At 39.9% G+C, this 22,330-nt stretch overlaps 1 protein-coding gene across 3 annotated transcripts in view; it reads right to left on the bottom strand.

Annotated features, from left to right (window-relative positions):
- Positions 1-5,716: 5,716 nt before the first annotated feature.
- Positions 5,717-22,330, bottom strand: part of LOC138978665 (polyamine-transporting ATPase 13A3-like) — a 107,839-nt gene continuing 91,225 nt past the window's right edge. For 2 of the 3 annotated variants that reach the window (XM_070351458.1, XM_070351456.1), the window contains exons 30-32: positions 20,949-21,032; positions 17,010-17,228; positions 5,717-15,640 (exon numbers count right to left, since the gene is read on the bottom strand). In XM_070351458.1, the coding sequence (XP_070207559.1) occupies positions 15,425-15,640; positions 17,010-17,228; positions 20,949-21,032 (519 nt within the window). In that variant the 3' untranslated portion in view covers positions 5,717-15,424. The remainder of the gene's footprint in view (positions 15,641-17,009; positions 17,229-20,948; positions 21,033-22,330) is intronic. The other variant, XM_070351457.1, reaches the window with a different exon arrangement.

Below are 22,330 nucleotides of genomic sequence, written 5' to 3'. Positions count from 1 at the left end.
TCTAAAGTACGTGTTCTTCTCTCATGTTTTCGGTCCTATAAGTATCGCCTTAGCCGAAAGGCACTTGAACTTATGTATAAATCTTTTATTATTCCCCATTTTGATTTTTCTGACGTCATTTGGAATAATTGTTCTGACGGATTAGCTACTTTATTAGAAAACTTGCATCTTGATGCCATAAGAACCATTATAGGTGCAGTTCGTGGCACGAGTCACCAAAAATTGTACGATGAATCAGGATTTACAACACTGAAGGAGAGGCGAAAAAAACACAAATTGATTTTGTATTTTAAATTAGTTAATGCACGCGTGCCACCATACTTACTAGAACGTCTGCCTCCTCTCGTTGCTTCTGTGAACCCTTACCATAGACGAAGACCACTTGACAGACAGACTCCCCACTCTCGAACTGAACTGTATAAAAAGTCATTTTTTCTGTCTTCGACTTCCCTGTGGAATGAGCTTCCAGATACTGTAAAACAACTTGATTCTATTGGGTTATTTAAAAAACGTATTAGTTCTGATGATTCTGTTGTTCCCTCGTATAGATACACATCTGATCGAAAATCAGAAATTATCCATTGCACACTGAGATTGAGGATCAGCAATCTAAATAGTGATCTATTTGACAGACATTTAATTCCCGACCCGTCATGCACTTGTGGTTATCCTGTTGAAAATGCGGAGCACTATATTTTTCATTGCCCCTTATCTCTTCAAATACGTGAAGTCACCTTGCCAACACTGCCCAACGATGATTTGCTAACCGCTGATGATTTTCTGCATGGCAATAGAGACAAGACAGACAGCGAAAATGCATTAATATTTGACCAGTTATTCAGGTTTATCTTATTAAGCAAACGTTTTGAATAATGAATGAATTTATCTCATCCATGTTCGAAACGACCATGTGCAGTACTGTTTACATTTCCTTGTTCTGGTAGTATTCTATTTTCAACCATGTGGAAGTCATTGTATGCGTGTCAGTGTGTGCGAGCGCGTGTGTTTCTGTTAGTTTAGCATTGTGTTTTTTTCTCCTTTTATTGTTACATGTTTGTCTACCATAATTTACCATTATTATTTTGACATTATTTCAAACTTGTTATATTAAAATCGTCCGCCAAATTTCATTTCCTTTTAAGAGTACGCTCATAAGACTAGCTTGTTGTGCTCCATGTTCCTAATTTCATGTATGCGGCAATAGTTCCAATGAAATTTATTGAATAAACTTGTTAAAACCAAACTGGACGCACTGCATTTTGTCACAATGACCGTAGTCCGCCGCTTGTGCAAAACGGAGTGAAACTGACGAGCCTGTTTAGCGCGGTAGTGGTTTCGCTGAAGCTTTTCTGTGCCTCTCTTCGTTTTAACTTTCTGAGCGTGTTTTTAATCCAAACATATCATATCTATATGTTTTTGGAATCAGGAACCGACAAGGAATAAGATGAAATTGTTTTTAAATCGATTTCGGAAATTTAATTTTGATCATAATTTTTATATTTTTAATTTTCAGAGATTGTTTTAATCCAAATATAACATATTTATATGTTTTTGGAATCAGGAAATGATGTAGAATAAGATGAACGTAAATTTGGATCGTTTTACATAAAAATAAAAAAATTATTCCAATTTTCAGATTTTTAATGACCAAATTCATAAATTAATTTTTAAGCCACCAAGCTGAAATGCAATACCGAAAGCCGTCCTTCGTCGAAGATTGCTTTACAAAAATTTCAATCAATTTGATTGAAAAATGAGGGTGTGACAGTGCCACCTCAACTTTTACAAAAGGCCGGATATGACGTCATCAGACATTTATCGAAAAAATTAAAAAAACGTCTGGGGATATCATACCCAGGAACTCTCAAGTAAAATTTCATAAAGATCGGTCCAGTAGTTCGTTACTCTGAATTGCACTACACAAACACACACAGACACACAGACAGACAGACACACATACACCACGACCCTCGTCTCGATTCCCCCTCTATGTCAAAACTTGACTAAATGAGTAACAAGTCGCGTAAGGCGAAAATACAATATTTAGTCAAGTAGCTGTCGAACTCACAGAATGAAACTGAACGCAATGCAACGCAGCAAGACCGTATACTCGTGGTCCACCGCTCACGGCATTGGCAGTGAAATTGACAAGAAGAGCGGGGTAGTGGTTACGCTATGCTGCATAGCACGCTTTTCTGTACCTCTCTTCGTTTTAACTTTCTGAGCGTGTTTTTAATCCAAACATATCATATCTATATGTTTTTGGAATCAGGAACCGACAAGGAATAAGATGAAAGTGTTTTTAAATTGATTTCGAAAAAAAAAATTTGATAATAATTTTTATATATTTAATTTTCAGAGCTTGTTTTTAATCCGAATATAACATATCTATATGTTTTTGGAATCAGCAAATGATGGAGAATAAGATAAACGTAAATTTGGATCGTTTTATAAATTTTTATTTTTTTTTACAATTTTCAGATTTTTAATGACCAAAGTCATTAATTAATTTTTAAGCCACCAAGCTGAAATGCAATACCGAACCCCGGGCTTCGTCGAAGAGTACTTGACCAAAATTTCAACCAATGTGGTTGAAAAATGAGGGCGTGACAGTGCCGCCTCAACTTTCACGAAAAGCCGGATATGACGTCATCAAAGACATTTATCAAAAAAATGAAAAAAACGTTCGGGGATTTCATACCCAGGAACTCTCATGTCAAATTTCATAAAGATCGGTCCAGTAGTTTAGTCTGAATCGCTCTACACACACACACACACGCACACACACACGCACACACACACACACACACACACACACGCACATACACCACGACCCTCGTTTCGATTCCCCCTCGATGTTAAAATATTTAGTCAAAACTTGACTAAATATAAACAAGTCGCGTAAGGCGAAAATACAATATTTAGTCAAGTAGCTGTCGAACTCACAGAATGAAACTGAACGCAATGCCATTTTTCAGCAAGACCGTATACTCGTAGCATCGTCAGTCCACCGCTCATGGCAAAGGCAGTGAAATTGACAAGAAGAGCGGGGTAGTAGTTGCGCTAAGAAGGATAGCACGCTTTTCTGTACCTCTCTTTGTTTTAACTTTCTGAGCGTGTTTTTAATCCAAACATATCATATCTATATGTTTTTGGAATCAGGAACCGACAAGGAATAAGATGAAAGTGTTTTTAAATTGATTTGGACAATTTAATTTTGATAATAATTTTTATATATTTAATTTTCAGAGCTTGTTTTTAATCCGAATATAACATATTTATATGTTTTTGGAATCAGCAAATGATGGAGAATAAGATAAACGTAAATTTGGATCGTTTTATAAATTTTTATTTTTTTTTACAATTTTCAGATTTTTAATGACCAAAGTCATTAATTAATTTTTAAGCCACCAAGCTGAAATGCAATACCGAAGTCCGGGCTTCGTCGAAGATTACTTGACCAAAATTTCAACCAATTTAGTTGAAAAATGAGGGCGTGACAGTGCCGCCTCAACTTTCACGAAAAGCCGGATATGACGTCATCAAAGACATTTATCAAAAAATTGAAAAAAACGTATGGGGATTTCATACCCAGGAACTCTCATGTCAAATTTCATAAAGATCGGTCCAGTAGTTTAGTCTGAATCGCTCTACACACACACACAGACACACACACACACGCACACACACACGCACATACACCACGACCCTCGTTTCGATTCCCCCTCGATGTTAAAATATTTAGTCAAAACTTGACTGGAATCCCTTCATGTCCGGCCCTGCCTGCTGTTTCCTCAACCCCACCCCTCCAGACAACCTGAATGTCACCCGTCTGCCCTGTTACGCTCCTCCCACACTGAGTGAGTGCACCAACAGGCGCTGCAACCAGCCAATGCGTCACAATAGCCCGCTCAGAGAAAAGTCGCTCTGGATTGGTCTATGCAACGGGCTCACAACGAGGCAAATCGCTTCACGATGGCGACGAGGCTGCGAGATATGAAAAAAGTTGTACTTCTTAAACTAGTAGACGATTCAGTCAGTGAAATCGTCAGAGAGAATACATTTGGGTAGTCCCTGAACCTTGAAAAGCGGTGGATCCCTCGGGTTACGTCGTAAACCACGCCGAGAAGATCGCAACACGCTACTCGGCATCTTGGATTACGCAGCGCGCGGTTGGCGAGCATATACCAAAGCCGCTCGCCGAGTGCTTCGCGAGGGCTTTCCACTGCCCCAAGAAACGGCTTTATGTCATTCGCACTGCGGGCGACCCGTGGCGAACTGCTCTGGGCAACTCGGCTGAGACGACGCACTGCATATTATTGATGCTGCGATAACGTGTAGCGGGCTGGGATAATCTGCAGTGCGTTGTCTGCCCTGCTGAAGTTATATTGGTGAGCGCCAGGCCTTACCACTCGCAGTGTTGGATTGTTTGAAACGGAGATGTGTTGTGATTTTAACGAATCCCGTTTGGGGCACCCACTTTCGGTTCACTGTGTATATATACATGTCTTTTTTTGTGTTTCGTTCTCCCACATAGCAGTACACTTCCTCTGCCTATCCCAATATAGGCCAATTATTGGACCTATGAGGACGTAAAACTCATTCAGCCAGTCGTCAACCATGGGTACTGCAAACAGTTCAACAGCTTCATTTCACTGTGCCAACAACAGGAGCTGCAAACAGTTCAACAGCTTTGCTGAATTGTGTTCACAGACCCAATAACAGGCACTGCAAACAGCTCAACAGCATCACTGCATTGTGTTCATTGAACCTGTATGTAGGATCTTTGCTGTGCTTCCAGTGATCTTTAGCTGGGCCAAAATAATGTCTGAAATGTTAAAAAAAACAAAAAACCCAGTAGACTGACACCCTGGAGTCTATTGGGTGTTGAATTTTGTAGACAGGATCACTTTTTTTTAATCGTCAAAACCGGTCTTGTGTTTTAATTGTTGGTGTTTCTGGTACTGACGAGTACATTTTCATCGTTATATGGTTACAAAGATGAGTCAATGCATAATTCGGGCTAAATGTTTGTTTTTTGTCATCTTCCCCCCCGATTTCTGCAGACCCCCCCTCACACACAGTCTCACTCTCTTCATGTTTCTCTCACTGTAAACAGACACCCAGTCAATCACAGAGACAATGAATGAAGAAAAGAATAAAGTTTATCCTACATACTGAGAGAGTCACTCGTGAGATATCAATCGTTCAAATCACACCTGTGTGTATCTTGTAAATGAGGTCATGTCAAGCAAGTCTGGCAGGGACCTGTTCTTCCACTGCTTATGATACCAAAGTCACCGAGACAAACGTCATTATAGAAACAAAAATTGCGCTCGCTAATTACCCTTGATGATTTTTTGGAACTAACACGTCACGCCACACTTTCAGAGTGACGTTTCTTTACTTTGACGTAATAGATTGCACGAGGCTTTAGAAGAGATCGAGGTTCCAAAACAAGCGTCCTCAATTTAGCTGCCTCGACTGCAGGACATTTTCAGTAAAATACACCTAAGTACAGTATGTAGGATAAACAGAATACTACATGGCTTGCTGTGTCGTACCAGATTTACACTCGTTGCTTTTGCTCGCAGTTCAATATTTTAAAAGAAACCTCGTGTAAATCTGGTACGACACAGCAAGCCACGTAGTATTCTCTCTTTCTTACACACACACACACATACCACAAAAAAGGAAAAACTCAAGAGACAATGCATGTAGAAAAGCATAAAGATTTTTATGATTCGCGCAGTTCTAAAACGCATCAACATATCTTCTGACCATATGTTTGCTGTACATTAATATTCATCTGCACAAAATGCCCCAAATGTTTAATTCTAGAAGGATGAAACCAACACATCCGCTTGTGTTAATCAAAAGCGACTGGATTATTTTAACAAGTCTCATCAAAATATGAAGACTTTCACTGAACTACCACTATGTGATACATAATGCCAAATGGTTGGAAAGTTGGAGAGCGTGGCCAATCGTGGACCAAACGTGGGAGGATCTCCATGAGAGTGGTTTGGTCGGGGTGGGATCTGCTAGGTCGCAAACATGCACGCTCTCCCTACGCTTATTTTGAACTACACAAAACAAACGTAGCCGGGTCGTGGCGCAGTACAGTCGTGATGTAGTTGTTTTTTATTTCTATGTGCTGGAATTTGACGGCAATATGCCCCGATTTGATAACTTTTTCAGATAGGCGTGATCGGCATGGTCTTGGGAAAGACGTAGCGCTGTGTGACTGGGGTATTTCTTTCTTTATTTCTTTATTTGGTGTTTAACGTCGTTTTCAACCACGAAGGTTATATCGCGACGGGGGAAGGGGGGAGATGGGATAGAGCCACTTGTCAATTGTTTCTTGTTCACAAAAGCACTAATCAAAAATTTGCTCCAGGGGCTTGCAACGTAGTACAATATATTACCTTACTAGGAGAATGCAAGTTTCCAGTACAAAGGACTTAACATTTCTTACATACTGCTTGACTAAAATCTTTACAAACATTGACTATATTCTATACAAGAAACACTTAACAAGGGTAAAAGGAGAAACAGAATCCGTTAGTCGCCTCTTACGACATGCTGGGGAGCATCGGGTAAATTCTTTCTCGTCCCAACCAATATGGGACTCCCCCGAACCCGCGGGGGGTGACTGGGGTATTACCTATTCATCTCCTGAAATGTAAAACTTGTAAAATAATGGTATCACATTGTAAATATAAACTGGTTTCAATGCAATGCTCTTTGATTAACTGAGGCTGTCTGAATACATGTAACATATGGAAGACAAGTAGTTGGTTATGATTGTTTCAAACCCACTCAATCCCAATCAATCACAAATACAGAATTCTCATGATGAACAAACAAAATCAAACTTCACAGCACATTATTGTAAATATAATAATTGAGTCATATTGACATCATGTTCCCTGCTACAGGATATCCAAATTGCCTTTGAGATAAAATGTGCTGTATACAGCTGCAAAAAAACAACTATCCAAAGCTAACAGAACATTAATGCGTGGATAAAGCCTAAAAAAAACCCAGAGCAAATCAATAAAAAGAATACAAATCAAATGACCTGCGTGACAGTGCAACACACTTCCACACAAACACTTGGAAACAATAACACGACAATAAAAAGCAAATAGAAGAAAATCATTATGTCCCTTTGATGACTGACAAACTGACCATTACTGCCCTTGGGGAGGTTAGATGTGATTTTGTAATCATTTATAAATAAAACAAGTTTGTTTGTTTGTTTATTTGTTGCTTAACGTCCAGCCGACTACGCAGAGCCATATCAGGACGAGGAAGGGGGGGATGAAGGGGGCCACTTGTCAAGCGATTCCTGTTTACAAATGCACTAACCCATTACTTGTGTCCCAGCAGGCTTTAGTAAAACTAAATTAATACCTACTGGAAGATTACCAGTTTCCAGTATGTTAAAATAGGCTTAACCTATCTACTGCTGGACTTACATCAGAACACTAACAGATTAAACTATACATGAATCGCGAGACAAGCGGCAAGAGAAGAGATTTTTGGAAAAAATACAGGTGAATGAGCAAGAAGGCAGAAAAAAGAAAAGAATTCATGAAGAAAAAGAGAGCATGACAGGAAAGAGGAACCAAAAATCTACCTAACAGCAAACTAGAAAGCTCCTGCGGTTCCAAAAACAGGAGGGGCCTTTAATTTCATAACCGCAGTGCCCCACTGCGGGAAATAAAACAAGTAAAGGGAACAAAATATGGTTAATATAATATGCTTTATATATACGTTCATTGTATTTTTGACCAAAATATGACATATTACACAAATCAAGACACTCAGGGTTCATCGGAGACAGCGCTGGCGGTCGAGGTGAACAACGACTGTCGAGATATGTGTCAAATGTCATATTTTGGTCACAAACACAAAAAACATTCATGTATCGATCCATTTCAGTTGGAACTCCTTTTACTTTTCTATTTGTACGCACACGAGTTTACACTTTTTTGTAGTCTCGGCCAGCCGCCTAAACATGAGTTTTAGTCAGTACCTGTTATTCCGACTTGGTCGTGTGACAGACGTTTTCTTCCACACGAGATAACGTTGATTGTCTAACGAAGCCGTCAGGCTGAGTTAGACATCAGCTAATCGAGTGTGGAAGAAATCTGTCACACGACCAAGTCGGAATAGCATTTATGTCTCACAGCTTCAACAGAGGAGAGAACAAACACGTTTTGTGTACTCAAGCTTGACAAACCTAAACACAGGAGCAGCCATTGTGGAGAGATCTACTTTTTGACGGAAGTGACCGAACAACTGTGAATGACGTCTCGGTGTATGTGAATGACGTCACAGTCATCGTCACAGTCTGTATCTTTTGAAGCATCGCATTCTTCATGACGTCTTTCTGTGTCTGCATCCGCGAAATGTTTGTTCATTCCGGGATCTATGTTCAGAACTCTGTCCTAGTTTCAGACTAAGAGGCCTCCTGAGCGAGCCACTTTCCAAGGGCAGCTAAATTCGCGTATGGAAACAGTACTGTCGTCTGGGATGCCGTTCTCAGTATTCTCAGCGTTGAAGAATTTGTAAAGAGAAGAAACGATAACAGCAGGAGAAATAAAAGTCGTGTGTGCATTTTGGGGCTTTTGGAGGGACGATTTCGAGTTTGAATCCGTTCTTGCACATGCTCCAAAGCGTGTAACATACAATCTTGCACACGTTTGCTTTAGTAGTGGCAAATAAGGAAAGCGTGTGACATACTCTGATGTCACATGGCTCAAACAAGGAAAATCCAATGTTCAAACAATACATATACTCATTGTAACAAATAAGCAAAAATAATCTTGAGAATAAAAGGCTAATAAAAAATTACTTGACCAGCAAACATGGTCATAAATAGGAGCTCATCAAAAGCTCACAGCTAACTACAGAATTAATTATCATAAATTACCCACTATTTCCAATATAATATCACAATTCCACAAAATTCACAAGCGTTGGGTAACTTATACAAACACTCAGTCACATACAGATCCTTCGCAAAAGAAATGTATACAAAAATCAAATAAAGGAAAAATAGGAAAAACAGAACGTATGTTTAACAAGCGCAATACCTGTTGGATAAAATGATCGATTTAATTGAACCACCACAAGAATTTCTGTTCTGCATCTAAAACAGATCAAACGTGAATTAATCAAATGTTGCACGGATGTGATCACCGTCTTCAAACAAGGTGAAAAAGGAACAACACATCATGGACACAAGAGAACGGATCTCAAATCATGAATGGAAGACTTCAGGGAAGAATTTTGCAGTTGTGGTAAGTACTGTGAAACCCCCAACTTTTAGGCTTCCAAAAAATCTGACAAAAGTAGGTTGAACAAAAGCAGGTCTGATAAAAAGGCCGTGACAGTACAAATCCATTTTTTGGTGTAGCTTCTTTGTTTGTGTCTTACTGTTGTTGTTTTTTTTTTTACATTTTATATAAAAAATAAAAAATAAAATATTTTTAAACTGAATCATTTGCTGAAGATGTTGATTTCGGTAAAAAAAAAAAAAAGGTAATCCAAAATTTGCACAGGCTCTCAAAGTTCTGTGATCAAACCAACCACATACACACACCTTCTTAGACTGTCCTCGAGGTTTGTGACACATTTCATTTTTTTACCTGAACAGTCTGGCAACATTTCCAACCACATGCAAGCATATCTTGCCATAACCCTCTGCAAAACAACTCTGACTGAATCAAAAACCAAGAAAGGTAAGTTGGTTTGTTATTGACAAAAATATATCGACCCAACGGTCTTTTAGGTGCACACAGACAAAATATTAGTTCTGAAAGCTTATCTGGATGGAATTTTCTGCCGCCTGCCACGAAACCGCAAGCGAATTTATTACCTTTCTTGTTTTTTTATCCTGAATTTATTACCTTTCTTGGTTTTTTATCCTGAATTTATTACCTTTCTTGGTTTTTTATCCTGAATTTATTACCTTTCTTGGTTTTTTATCCTGAATTTATTACCTTTCTTGGTTTTTTATCCTGAATTTATTACCTTTCTTGGTTTTTTATCCTGAATTTATTACCTTTCTTGGATTTTTATCCTGAATTTATTACCTTTCTTGGATTTTTATCCTGAAATTATTACCTTTCTTGGTTTTTATCCTGAATTTATTACCTTTCTTGGTTTTTTATCCTGAATTTATTACCTTTCTTGGTTTTTTATCCTGAATTTATTACCTTTCTTGGTTTTTTATCCTGAATTTATTACCTTTCTTGGTTTTTTATCCTGAATTTATTACCTTTCTTGGTTTTTTATCCTGAATTTATTACCTTTCTTGGTTTTTTATCCTGAATTTTGGAACGTTGGCAGTCTCTCTGTTTTGGGATTAACTCTGATTGTGTTTCTATCTCTGGTAGCATTTCCTGAATATGTCACATAGCGTGACAGACGGTTATCTTTCTTTCTTTCTTTCTTTATTTGGTGTTTAACGTCGTTTTCAACCATTCAAGGTTATATCGCGACGGGGAAAGGGGGGAGATGGGATAGGGGAAAGGGGGGAGATGGGATAGAGCCACTTGTTAATTGTTTCTTGTTCACAAAAGCACTAATCAAAAAATTGCTCCAGGGGCTTGCAACGTAGTACAATATATGACCTTACTGAGAGAATGCAAGTTTCCAGTACAAAGGACTTAACATTTCTTACATACTGCTTGACTAAAATCTTTACAAACATTGACTATATTCTATACAAGAAACACTTAACAAGGGTAAAAGGAGAACCGTTAGTCGCCTCTTACGACATGCTGGGTAGCATCGGGTAAATTCTTTCTCGTCCCAACCAATATGGGACTCCCCCTAACCCGCGGGGGGTAGACGGTTATCAGGGCAAGCAATTTTGGCTACATTGTACTTGAAACAACTGGGGAAGGGGAGTAAATGCAATTACTCAATAAAAAAAGGGGGGGGGGGGGGGGGGGATATCTGTCGAGAGATTTCTCTATCATTTTATAAATTTATGCATCCTCCTATACATGCAGCCCAACTTTAGTATGTAAACATTAAGACGTTTTTAGAACATAATACACAAAGGCATTTTTGATTCACAAGGAAATTATACATAACCTTTTTCACTCATGATGTTTTGCGATATCCAAAACATAATACCCAAATCATGAAATAAAAAAATCAAATAACTCCACTGCAAAAACCTTAAAAAAGAAACATCCTCGTTTGGCAAAAATTGTTAACATTGGGAAGACATCTCTGATTTGTATGACAATGTTGTGACAAAAAGTAGACTACAAGCCTTGACAGTTGGATAGCATCCATGCTGCTTGTTACATAACTTGGTACATAAAAACAAGTATCTGCTTACAAAAGAAATACACACCCCTCAAAGTCATATTTCTTGTCAGAACCCTTTTTACACACAGTTTTATACCAAGAAAATCAATGCCGCCTTCCCTTAAAGTACGATGTGAATACGATATCAACTGCACAAATAATAATACCAAAAATGTATCCTATACCATAAAGTAAGCCAAGACTACATTCTACATTCTCAGTGAACTCGCACAAAAGTAATAATAATGCCAATTTTCATGCTATATGACAAGACTTGATGTTTGGAAATAACTGTCAAGTCTTGCAACAGGCTATGAAAGAGTTGCTCCCCTGGATGTCGAGGCAAATACAGGATGGAACTAATCTGTAGAGCTAACAATCGTACGTGGTACGGTGGAACACCCCTTTTGTTTGTTCATTCATGGGCTGAAACTCCCACGGCTTTTACGTGTATGACCGTTTTTACCCTGCCATTTAGGCAGCCATACGCCGCTTTCGGAGGAAGCAGGCTGGGTATTTTCGTGTTTCTATAACCCACCGAACTCCGACATGGATTACAGGATCTTTTTCGTGCGCACTTGGTCTTGTGCTTGCGTGTACACATGGGGGGGGGGGGGGGGGGGGTGTGTGTGTTCGGACACCGAGGAGAGTCTGCACACAAAGTTGACTCTGAGAAATAAATCTCTCGCCGAACGTGGGGAAGAAGTCACGCTGACAGCGGCCAACTGGATACAAATCCAGCGCGCTACCGACTGAGCTACATCCCCGCCCTTCACCCCTTTTTAAGACCCTCCAATTTAAGACTCCCTCCCTTTTAAGACCCCGTTTTCTTTGACTTTTTCTTTATAACCTCTGTCAATTGACCCCCATTTTATGACTCCCTCCTGTTTTAAGACCTGATTATCTCAGGTGTTTGATTTAGGTCTTATAAGGGAGGCTCCCCTGTATCCCAGTGAATAATGACCTTTCTTTATTTGGTGTTTAACGTCGTTTTCAACCGTTCAAGGTTATATCGCGACGGGGAAAGGGGGGAGATGGGATAGAGCCACTTGTCAATTGTTTCTTGTTCACAAAAGCACTAATCAAAAATTTGCTCCAGGGGCTTGCAACGTAGTACAATATATGACCTTACTGGGAGAATGCAAGTTTCCAGTACAAAGGACTTAACATTTCTGACATACTGCTTGACTAAAATCTTTACAAACATTGACTATATTCCATACAAGAAACACTTAACAAGGGTAAAAGGAGAAACAGAATCCGTTACGACATGCTGGGGAGCATCGGGTAAATTCTTCCCCCTAACCCGCGGGGGGTAATAATGACCTCCTATTTGCATGTCTTGAATGAAGAAGGTAGCATGCACCTCACTTAAACCACGACATTGTTATTTCAAGAACTGGTCTAATAGCTTGGTCTGCTGTCGTTAAACTGCCTACAGAAACATCCCAAAATCTGAGTGAAGGTTTTCTTCACCTGGCTCACAAAATATCATCAGTCACATTTTGATCTTCACAAAATACACTGTTGAGTCAACACAAGCTCTTACTGAACCAGTTCATGTCTTTCAGAGTTCATTATTTAAGTGATGTGTTTGAAAATAAAATGACTGCTTTTGGGTAAAATCTTGTCTGGCAAATATCTTTCTTCTGAGATTCTATGTTAAACCTTTGTGAGAGTGTAGCCTCCAAATCTCCTTTAAGACTAGTTGCTTCCCCTTCTCAATCAAATCCCTTTCTGTCCCACCCTCACTCCTTTATTTCTCTCCCACTTTCCCAACCCCCCCCCCCCCCCCACCCCCCCTCTCTCTCATATCACTCCTCTCTCACCATGAGTGGAAACTCATGGCTCTATCCGAGAAATCAATGGCACCCATCTGCACCTCATGAACATAGGCAAGTACGTGGTATACACAAGTTTTTCTTCACACAACATAAGATGCAAACTCATAATCAAACAACAAGAATTGTAGGTTACTTAATGCAAACTCATAACCTGTTGACTGGTTGAGGTGTAGGTATCATGATGGAAGACAGGGATGAAAAAAACAAAATTCCATATTGAGAATGTACGCAATGTAATAAGGCATTGTCAAATAATTTGCCATTCATGATTTCAACTGTACAAAAGGTTCTGAAACACCAAAGAGCCCTGGTCGGCAGGTGGTTGTACACATCACAATGGTCACAAACACAGAGACGGGTCACATAATGATAGACTGTGCATTCCTTGAAACATGCACGGCTTACTCTACCAGACACAACTACAACTCAGCAGTTGAGCTTAAAAATACTGACCCCAAATATATTGGAGGCAAGATTGACATTGAGAAAGCGTTTCTTGATTTGGTCTTGACATTACTTCACCTGTTCACCAAAAGACAAGGTGTGGATGTCTGAATGGTGACGTAATCAACAGCAAATGCATGCAGCGTCTCTCAAAGTGCTCAGCAAAAAGGCACACACAAACTTAAAATGTTTGCTACAAACCATGCTAACCTAAATTTTGCAGATGATTTTCTGAATTATTTTAACCACGTGTTTTATTCCCTGTCTTCAATCGCTTTTTTTTTTCAAGCAATGTTAATTAATGAAACAAATCCACTTCATTTTGTTTCAAGAAATCTTAATTAAAGATTGTTTGTTTTGATTAAAAAATACAAATGAACCTTGGCGTTCAGAATACTGAGTGCTATTTCTAAATGTTTTCCTTTGGTTAATTTTGACATGTCTTGTTTCAAAGTCATTCTCATGCCAATTGCATCCGTTTGGTTTTTGAATAGTTAGTGTACTGAAGAACAAGGCAATTATTAGTATCCACTGTGAATGACTGATTAGGCTGTTAGGCTGAACATAAATTATTTCATCGTGTACGGTGGATATCTATAATGAAAAACAGGTCCTTGGAACGGACCCATATGCTCTCTAACATTCTGGTTACACAGCGGCTGTACAAAACTACACAACGGTTGCATTATGGAGAGGTGTCCACAGCAGACCTGCCTACCTGTATCATCGTCTTCAATTCCAGTAACCCAAGCACTGTTTTCAGTAGCAACCAAAGCTGGACTTTCATTTTAAAATACGAGCCACAGGCGACATATATCTTCAGAACGGAATGTTTCTAAAATAAATAAATAAATATGTTATACAAAAATTAAAAACAACAACCTATATGTTAGTTACTAGAGTTTTGAGCTTAGCCAAGATCATAGGCCTATCTTAAGGATTTGGACATAAATCCGGATCATTTTAAGTTCACACTTTCGCAAGTCATTTTCAATTCAAAGTCCAGAACAAGTATAAATCCCAATCATTTTAAGTTCTTACTTATGCAAGTCATTTTCAGTCCAGAACAAGAATAAACAAACTTTTTTTTCTGTAGAAACGTTGTGGCGCCTGTATCTCTGTGGCAGATAACTATATACCATAACCACAGAGAAATTGTGACTGTAGGCAGGTCTGCAGAGGAAGAAGCGCTTTACGTTGAGGTGCACAGGCCCCCCAGAGTCTTGATATGTTTAAAGGAAGAGAAAAGGTGTGAGCCTTCGGTCCCACACTTGCATCGTAGAGAGTTGTTGGTGTCATAATGCTGCCCGGTACACAGAAAGTGGATCAACCACCCTCACAGACACACCAACACAAGTGATGATGATGATGATGATGATAATGACGATGATGATGATGATAGAGTCAACCATGAAGATGTTGATAAAGAAGATAAGGATGATGATGATGTTGAGGTCAACCATGAAGATGATGATGACGATGATGATGATAATGATCAAAGAGCTCAAATTAGCGACGATGAGGTTTTCAATCGAGGCTTTACACAAATTTTAAAAATGGATTTCTACAACCTCAATGTGTTACGCTGATGATGTCAGCCACAATTATGCTGCTTGTGATGCTGCAGATATCAGCAGTGGTAATGCTGATGAAAATGAAGATGATGCTAACGATGATGACAGCAAAGAGGGCAGCAGTGGCGAAGTCATTACATTCTCCGGATACACCAAATACATAACAGATGAAAATAACAACAAAGATGATTTCAGGCGTTTTTTTCGGGGGCGTAGGGGGCGTCATAAGCGAGTGGCCTGTCTGCCGATTTCGTCAACATAGGTGTTGTCAGTGTTGTGGGAATTCATCCGAATCAGCAGGTTTTCATTGTCCGCAGAGTTCTGATAATCCATGCCGGCTGCATTGTTCATGTCAACACCGCTGGTGGCGGATGGGCGAGCGCCCTGATCTGATTGGTTGCCGTCCTCCTGCTCCAAGATGTGTTCCAGTTTGCTCTGCTAAAATTCAGAAAATCACAAGTCATTGGTCAAATAATAAAGGGAAGTAACCACTCTAATTAGCGACATTAGTAGGTTAGAGCTCTGCATGGATTCTCAATCATAACAAGAAGGGCAAAGCCCATACGACTCACATGCTTGACCTAAACCTAGCAATGACATCATACACTAAGAACTGCTTTACACATTTTTCCTACCAAAATACATGTGACCTTGACCCAAGGTCAAGGTCATCCAAGGTCATGCAACACAAAGCTGTTAATTCAAGACATAGGAAGTACAATGGTGCTTATTGGCTCTTTCTACCATGAGATATGGTCACTTTTAGTGGTTCACTACCTTATTTTGGTCACATTTCATAAGGGTCAAAGTGACCTTGACCTTGATCATATGTGACCAAATGTGTCTCATGATGAAAGCATAACATGTGCCCCACATAATTTTTAAGTTTGAAACAGTTATCTTCCATAGTTCAGGGTCAAGGTCACTTCAAAATATGTATACAATCCAACTTTGAAGAGCTCCTGTGACCTTGACCTTGAAGCAAGGTAAACCAAACTGGTATCAAAAGATGGGGCTTACTTTGCCCTATATATCATATATAGGTGAGGTATTCAATCTCAAAAACTTCAGAGAAAATGTGAAAAATGTGAAAAATAGCTGTTTTTTAGACAACATTTATGGCCCCTGCGACCTTGACCTTGAAGCAAGGTCAAGATGCTATGTATGTTTTTTGGGGCCTTGTCATCATACACCATCTTGCCAAATTTGGTACTGATAGACTGAATAGTGTCCAAGAAATATCCAACGTTAAAGTTTTCCGGACGGACGGACGGACGACTCGGGTGAGTACATAGACTCACTTTTGCTTCGCATGTGAGTCAAAAACCTCTGAATGCACTGACGAGTGTCTCGTTGAGCGGGAGCTGGAGCGCGACAACCATCCCTCCCTTGCGGTGGCCCTGTTTCCTCCTTTAAACCATCTAAAGTCGGGGTCACACCCGGTAACATGCCACTATTGGTTTTACCATGAGGGCGTTAAACAATTCTTATCATCAACAACTTCCATCCTCGTTTCACCAGTAACTGATTTTGTCATCGTTTGCTATGAGATTAGCTTTGCTTGTCAATCTTAATCGTAGGTAACCAAGTCTTTATTTTTTTACACTGCCCTATGTCATTTTTTTCATTAAAGCCTGTCCTAAATTAACTGGGTGAAGTCGACTATGCAAAATAGACTTTGCGCAGCTGGCCGGACAAAGCTTTAGCACTGAGTTTTTGGTAAACAGACTATAATAGTGCTTTATACACGCACACAACACACCCCCCTCACCCTCACCCACACACACACCCTACCACACACCCTCACCCCATTGATGTTGATCTGGTCAGGAGGTATCTGCTGTGTGCTGTCCAGACGTTGGAAGATGGCCGCCAGGTCGATGTTCTTGGAGCTGACCGGCGGCCAAGACGGGTCGTCCTTCAGCTTCGACTCGATGGCAGCGTACTCATACTGGTCAAGCTTGCAGCATCCAGCTACCCAGTTGCCACACTTTTCCCGCAGCGATGTGCTGTCAACTACGTACATCTGGTGATGAAAAACAATCAGTTTATTGCTAAGTTGTATTCGATAGACCAACAGTTAAGAGATTGTTTAAGGGGAGAGGTGGCACGGAAACTTAAAACTTACTGTTCGCATTTTGGGGGGCAATATTATGATGTTCATGCATATTGAAGCATAAAAGCATAAAAAGTCACATTCGTGTTCACTTTTAGAACTAGCACCAATTATAGTCTAACCGCAATCTGTGTATGTCTGTCTCAAAACCTTGAAGGCTTGTCTCCTTTTCTTTTCTTTTTTCTATTTTCATTACTTTATTGTCCCATCGCTGGGAAATTCGGGTTGCATCCTCCCAGTGGAAACCGAGGTGTAATAGCCATCTGCACTTATGGCAGAATGACCAAGGTCTTTTACGTGCCACTGTGCTGAGTCCATGACCCTCGGATCACAAGTCCAGTGTTCTACCAACTGAGCTACTGGGTCCCCTTTCTTTCTGATATTCAGTTGAACCCCCCTTTTAAGACACCCCCCCCCCCCCCCCAATGGCCTAGTGGATAAGATGCCGGCCTCTCAAGTGGAAGGTCGTGGCTTCGAATTCCCACTGCGCCTGGTGGGGTAAGGGTGGAGATTTAAAATATCTCCCAGGTCAACTTATGTGTAGACCTGCTAGTACCTTATCCCCCTTTGTGTGTACGTACACGCGCAAGCACAAAACCAAGCGCGCACGGAAAAGATCCTGTAATCTATGCAAGAGTTCGCTGGGTTATAGAAACATTGAAAATCCCAAGCATGCATCTCCCGAAAGCGGCGTATGGCAGGTTAAAAACGGTCATTAATGTAAATGCCACTCGTGCACGTGGGAGTTTCAGCCCATGAACGAAGAAGAATAGAAGAGAACAAGATATTCTCAGGAGCTGTTTTGATGCTGATACAGTGGTACCTCCCTTTACGACCCGTCTCTTTTACAGGTCCCTCAATATTACGACCGACTTTTCTCCGACGGATTTTTTCTCCTTCTTTGTCTTAGTATTTCTCACCTCCATATTACGTCCCCCTCTCTAATACGACATATGACCGTCCATACAAGGACTTATAACGACTTTTCCCAAAATTATCACGGGGTTGGTTTACTCTGACTTATATCTCCAGTCGAGTGAGTAAGCGATACGGACTGGGTGGCCGAGTGGTAATGCACTTGCGCTCGGAAGCGAGAGGTTTGCGAGTTTGACCCTGGGTCAGGGCGTTAGCAATTTTCTCCCCCCTTTCCTAACCTAGGTGGTGGGTTCAAGTGCTAGTCTTTCGGATGAGACGAAAAACCGAGGTCCCTTCGTGTACACTACATTGGGGTGTGCACGTTAAAGATCCCACGATTGACAAAAGGGTTTTTCCTGGCAAAATTGTATAGGCATAGATAAAAAATGTCCACCAAAATACCCGTGTGACTTGGAATAATAGGCCGTGAAAAGTAGGATATGCGCCGAAATGGCTGCGATCTGCTGGCCGATGTGAATGCGTGATGTATTGTGTACAAAAAAATTCCATCTCACACGGCATAAATAAATCCCTGCGCCTTGAATATGTGCGCGATATAAATTGCATAAAAAAAATTATTTAAAAAAAAATAAAAATCCCTGCGCTTAGAACTGTACCCACGGAATACGCGCGATATAAGCCTCATATTGATTGATTGACAAACACGTGCTGAAATCCTGTCCGTGTACATCACTTCGGCACGCTAACGGCTGAAGCCATGGTTTTTCGTTTCTATTTCAGGTTATTACTTTTGAATAGATAAAGGTCATTCGCCAGATGTCTGCTTCATTTTGCAAAGAACTGTGAAGGAACTCCTACCTTTTAAACACGCAAAGTTACAGAAACGTTATGAAAGTAATCCGAACATCGAACCAAAACCGAAAGTTGTGGTGACGTCATGACATTTTGCGATGTACATATGCAAAGCGTGTGTAACATTTTCTGTCTAGCTAACAATGGCGGCCGACGAACAGGGGTTTTGAAATCTGGAATTGTTCTTGGTTTTCCCCGATCCGTGACCGAATGACGCGATATACAACCACGCGTTCGTTTGAATCAATAAATTCTTCTCAGAATCCCGTCAGTGAAGTTTGAAGGTGAGTAGTGGAGTGTCCTAAATTACTCAACTCTGTGGACAGTCCGTAGTGCAGTTGTCCCTAAGTTGAATGAGTGAGTCAAGTTTCATAGTGAAAACTGACGCTTTTGGCTACAATTTTACATCAGTTTCAACACACTGCCGCGGTTCTTATTCGTTTTGTTCCTTGCGTTTGGGACACTTTTCTTTGTTTTCAACCAAATCGTTGCTGGGTATCGTATGACTATGATTAGTAGCTGGTATCGACATCGATGTGCATGTTTTCGGACCGCATGCTTTCGTTCGACCTCAGTTTGTTTATTTCAAACCCCCACGAGTAGTTACGGGGCTTGATTAAACAAGCAAGAAAAGTGTGTGGGTAATTAATTGAATTAGAAAACAGGTTACCATAATCGTTTAAGGAAAGAATAACATTACTTTGTGGGCGGAATCAATCAAAACGCCAATGTCATTTCGGATCATTGACGGACCCGGACATAACAAAACAATCCTCCATAATACGACCCCTCCATAATACGACCGAATTTCGGTTAAATTTTCAAAGTCGTTATACAGAGGTACCACTGTATCTATGATATAAAGCTCGATACTATGTGTGTGTGTGTGTGTCTGTGTGTAAGTATGATGACGAATGGCTCCGAAGCGGCTGCTCTGACTGAGACAGGATTTTTAGAGTATGTTCTTTGCCACTTTAATGTCATAGGATACTTTTGGAAAACCAAACTTGAAAAGAATCATTAACAAGAAGGGCAAAGCCCATACGACTCACATGCTTGACCTTGACCTTTAGGGTCAAGGTCAAATAACTAAACCTAGCAATGACATCATACACTAAGAACTGCTTTACACATTTTTCCTACCAAAATACATGTGACAAGTCATCCAAGGTCATGCAACAAAAAGCTGTTAATTCAAGACATAGGAAGTACAATGGTGCTTATTGGCTCTTTCTACCATGAGATATGGTCACTTTTAGTGGTTCACTACCTTATTTTGGTCACATTTCATAAGGGTCAAAGTGACCTTGACCTTGATCATATGTGACCAAATGTGTCTCATGATGAAAGCATAACATGTGCCCCACATAATTTTTAAGTTTGAAACAGTTATCTTCCATAGTTCAGGGTCAAGGTCACTTCAAAATATGTATACAATCCAACTTTAAAGGACCCTTGCGACCTTGACCTTGAAGCAAGGTCAACCAAACTGGTGTCCAAAGATAGGGCTTACATTGCCCTGAATAGCATACATAGCTAAGGTTGCCATTCTCGATAACTTCAGAAAAAAATGCGAAAATGTGAAAAATGGTCGTTTTTAAGACAACAATTACGGCCCCTGTGACCTTGAACTTGAAGTGAGGTCAAGTTGCCGCACATGTTTTTTGAGATCTTGTAACCATACACCATCAGGCCACATCAGGTGTTGATAGACTTAATAGTGTCCAAGAAATATCCAACGTTAAAATTTTTCGAACAGACGGACGCCGGGACGGACGGACGGACGACTCGGGTGAGTACATAGACTCACTTTTGCTTCGCATGTGAGTCAAAAATGTCCAAAAAAGCAGTAGATAGCAAAGAGGATGGAAATCAGGTATTTATACAACAGGCTACACTCACCTCCATGCCCACTGACAGCAGACAGGTGATGGCGGCCACGCCGACCAGCAGAGCTTTGTAACTCATAGACGGAAACGTGGCCAGCTGAAATTTAATTGGAACAAATTTGTCAATAATCAATACAGAATCACAAAACAAGAATGGTGTGTTATTAGAAAATGTAATCCATACAATCATTGTAATTCGACCCAGCGGTCTTTTAAGAGGACAGACACACACTTATGATACGGTTAATGAACTTATCTCAACAGACACACACTTATGATACGGTTAATGAACTTAGCTCAACAGACAAACACTTATGATACGGTTAATGAACTTATCTCAACAGACACACACTTATGATACGGTTAATGAACTTAGCTCAACAGACAAACACTTATGATACGGTTAATGAACTTATCTCAACAGACACACACTTATGATACGGTTAATGAACTTAGCTCAACAGACAAACACTTATGATACGGTTAATGAACTTAGCTCAACAGACAAACACTTATGATACGGTTAATGAACTTATCTCAACAGACACACACTTATGATACGGTTAATGAACTTAGCTCAACAGACACACTTATGATACGGTTAATGAACTTAGCTCAACAGACAAACACTTATGATACGGTTAATGAACTTAGCTCAACAGACAAACACTTATGATACGGTTAATGAACTTATCTCAACAGACACACACTTATGATACGGTTAATGAACTTAGCTCAACAGACACACACTTATGATACGGTTAATGAACTTATCTCAACAGACACACACTTATGATACGGTTAATGAACTTATCTCAACAGACACACACTTATGATACGGTTAATGAACTTATCTCAACAGACACACACTTATGATACGGTTAATGAACTTAGCTCAACAGACACACTTATGATACGGTTAATGAACTTAGCTCAACAGACAAACACTTATGATACGGTTAATGAACTTAGCTCAACAGACAAACACTTATGATACGGTTAATGAACTTATCTCAACAGACACACACTTATGATACGGTTAATGAACTTAGCTCAACAGACACACACTTATGATACGGTTAATGAACTTAGCTCAACAGACACACACTTATGATACGGTTAATGAACTTAGCTCAACAGACACACACTTATGATACGGTTAATGAACTTAGCTCAACAGACAAACACTTATGATACGGTTAATGAACTTATCTCAACAGACACACACTTATGATACGGTTAATGAACTTATCTCAACAGACACACACTTATGATACGGTTAATGAACTTAGCTCAACAGACACACACTTATGATACGGTTAATGAACTTAGCTCAACAGACACACACTTATGATACGGTTAATGAACTTAGCTCAACAGACACACACTTATGAT

The sequence above is a fragment of the Littorina saxatilis genome, linkage group LG10 (genome assembly GCF_037325665.1).
Source record: "Littorina saxatilis isolate snail1 linkage group LG10, US_GU_Lsax_2.0, whole genome shotgun sequence".
Lineage (NCBI taxonomy): Eukaryota > Metazoa > Mollusca > Gastropoda > Littorinimorpha > Littorinidae > Littorina > Littorina saxatilis.
This window is presented reverse-complemented; position numbering and strand designations above follow the sequence as displayed.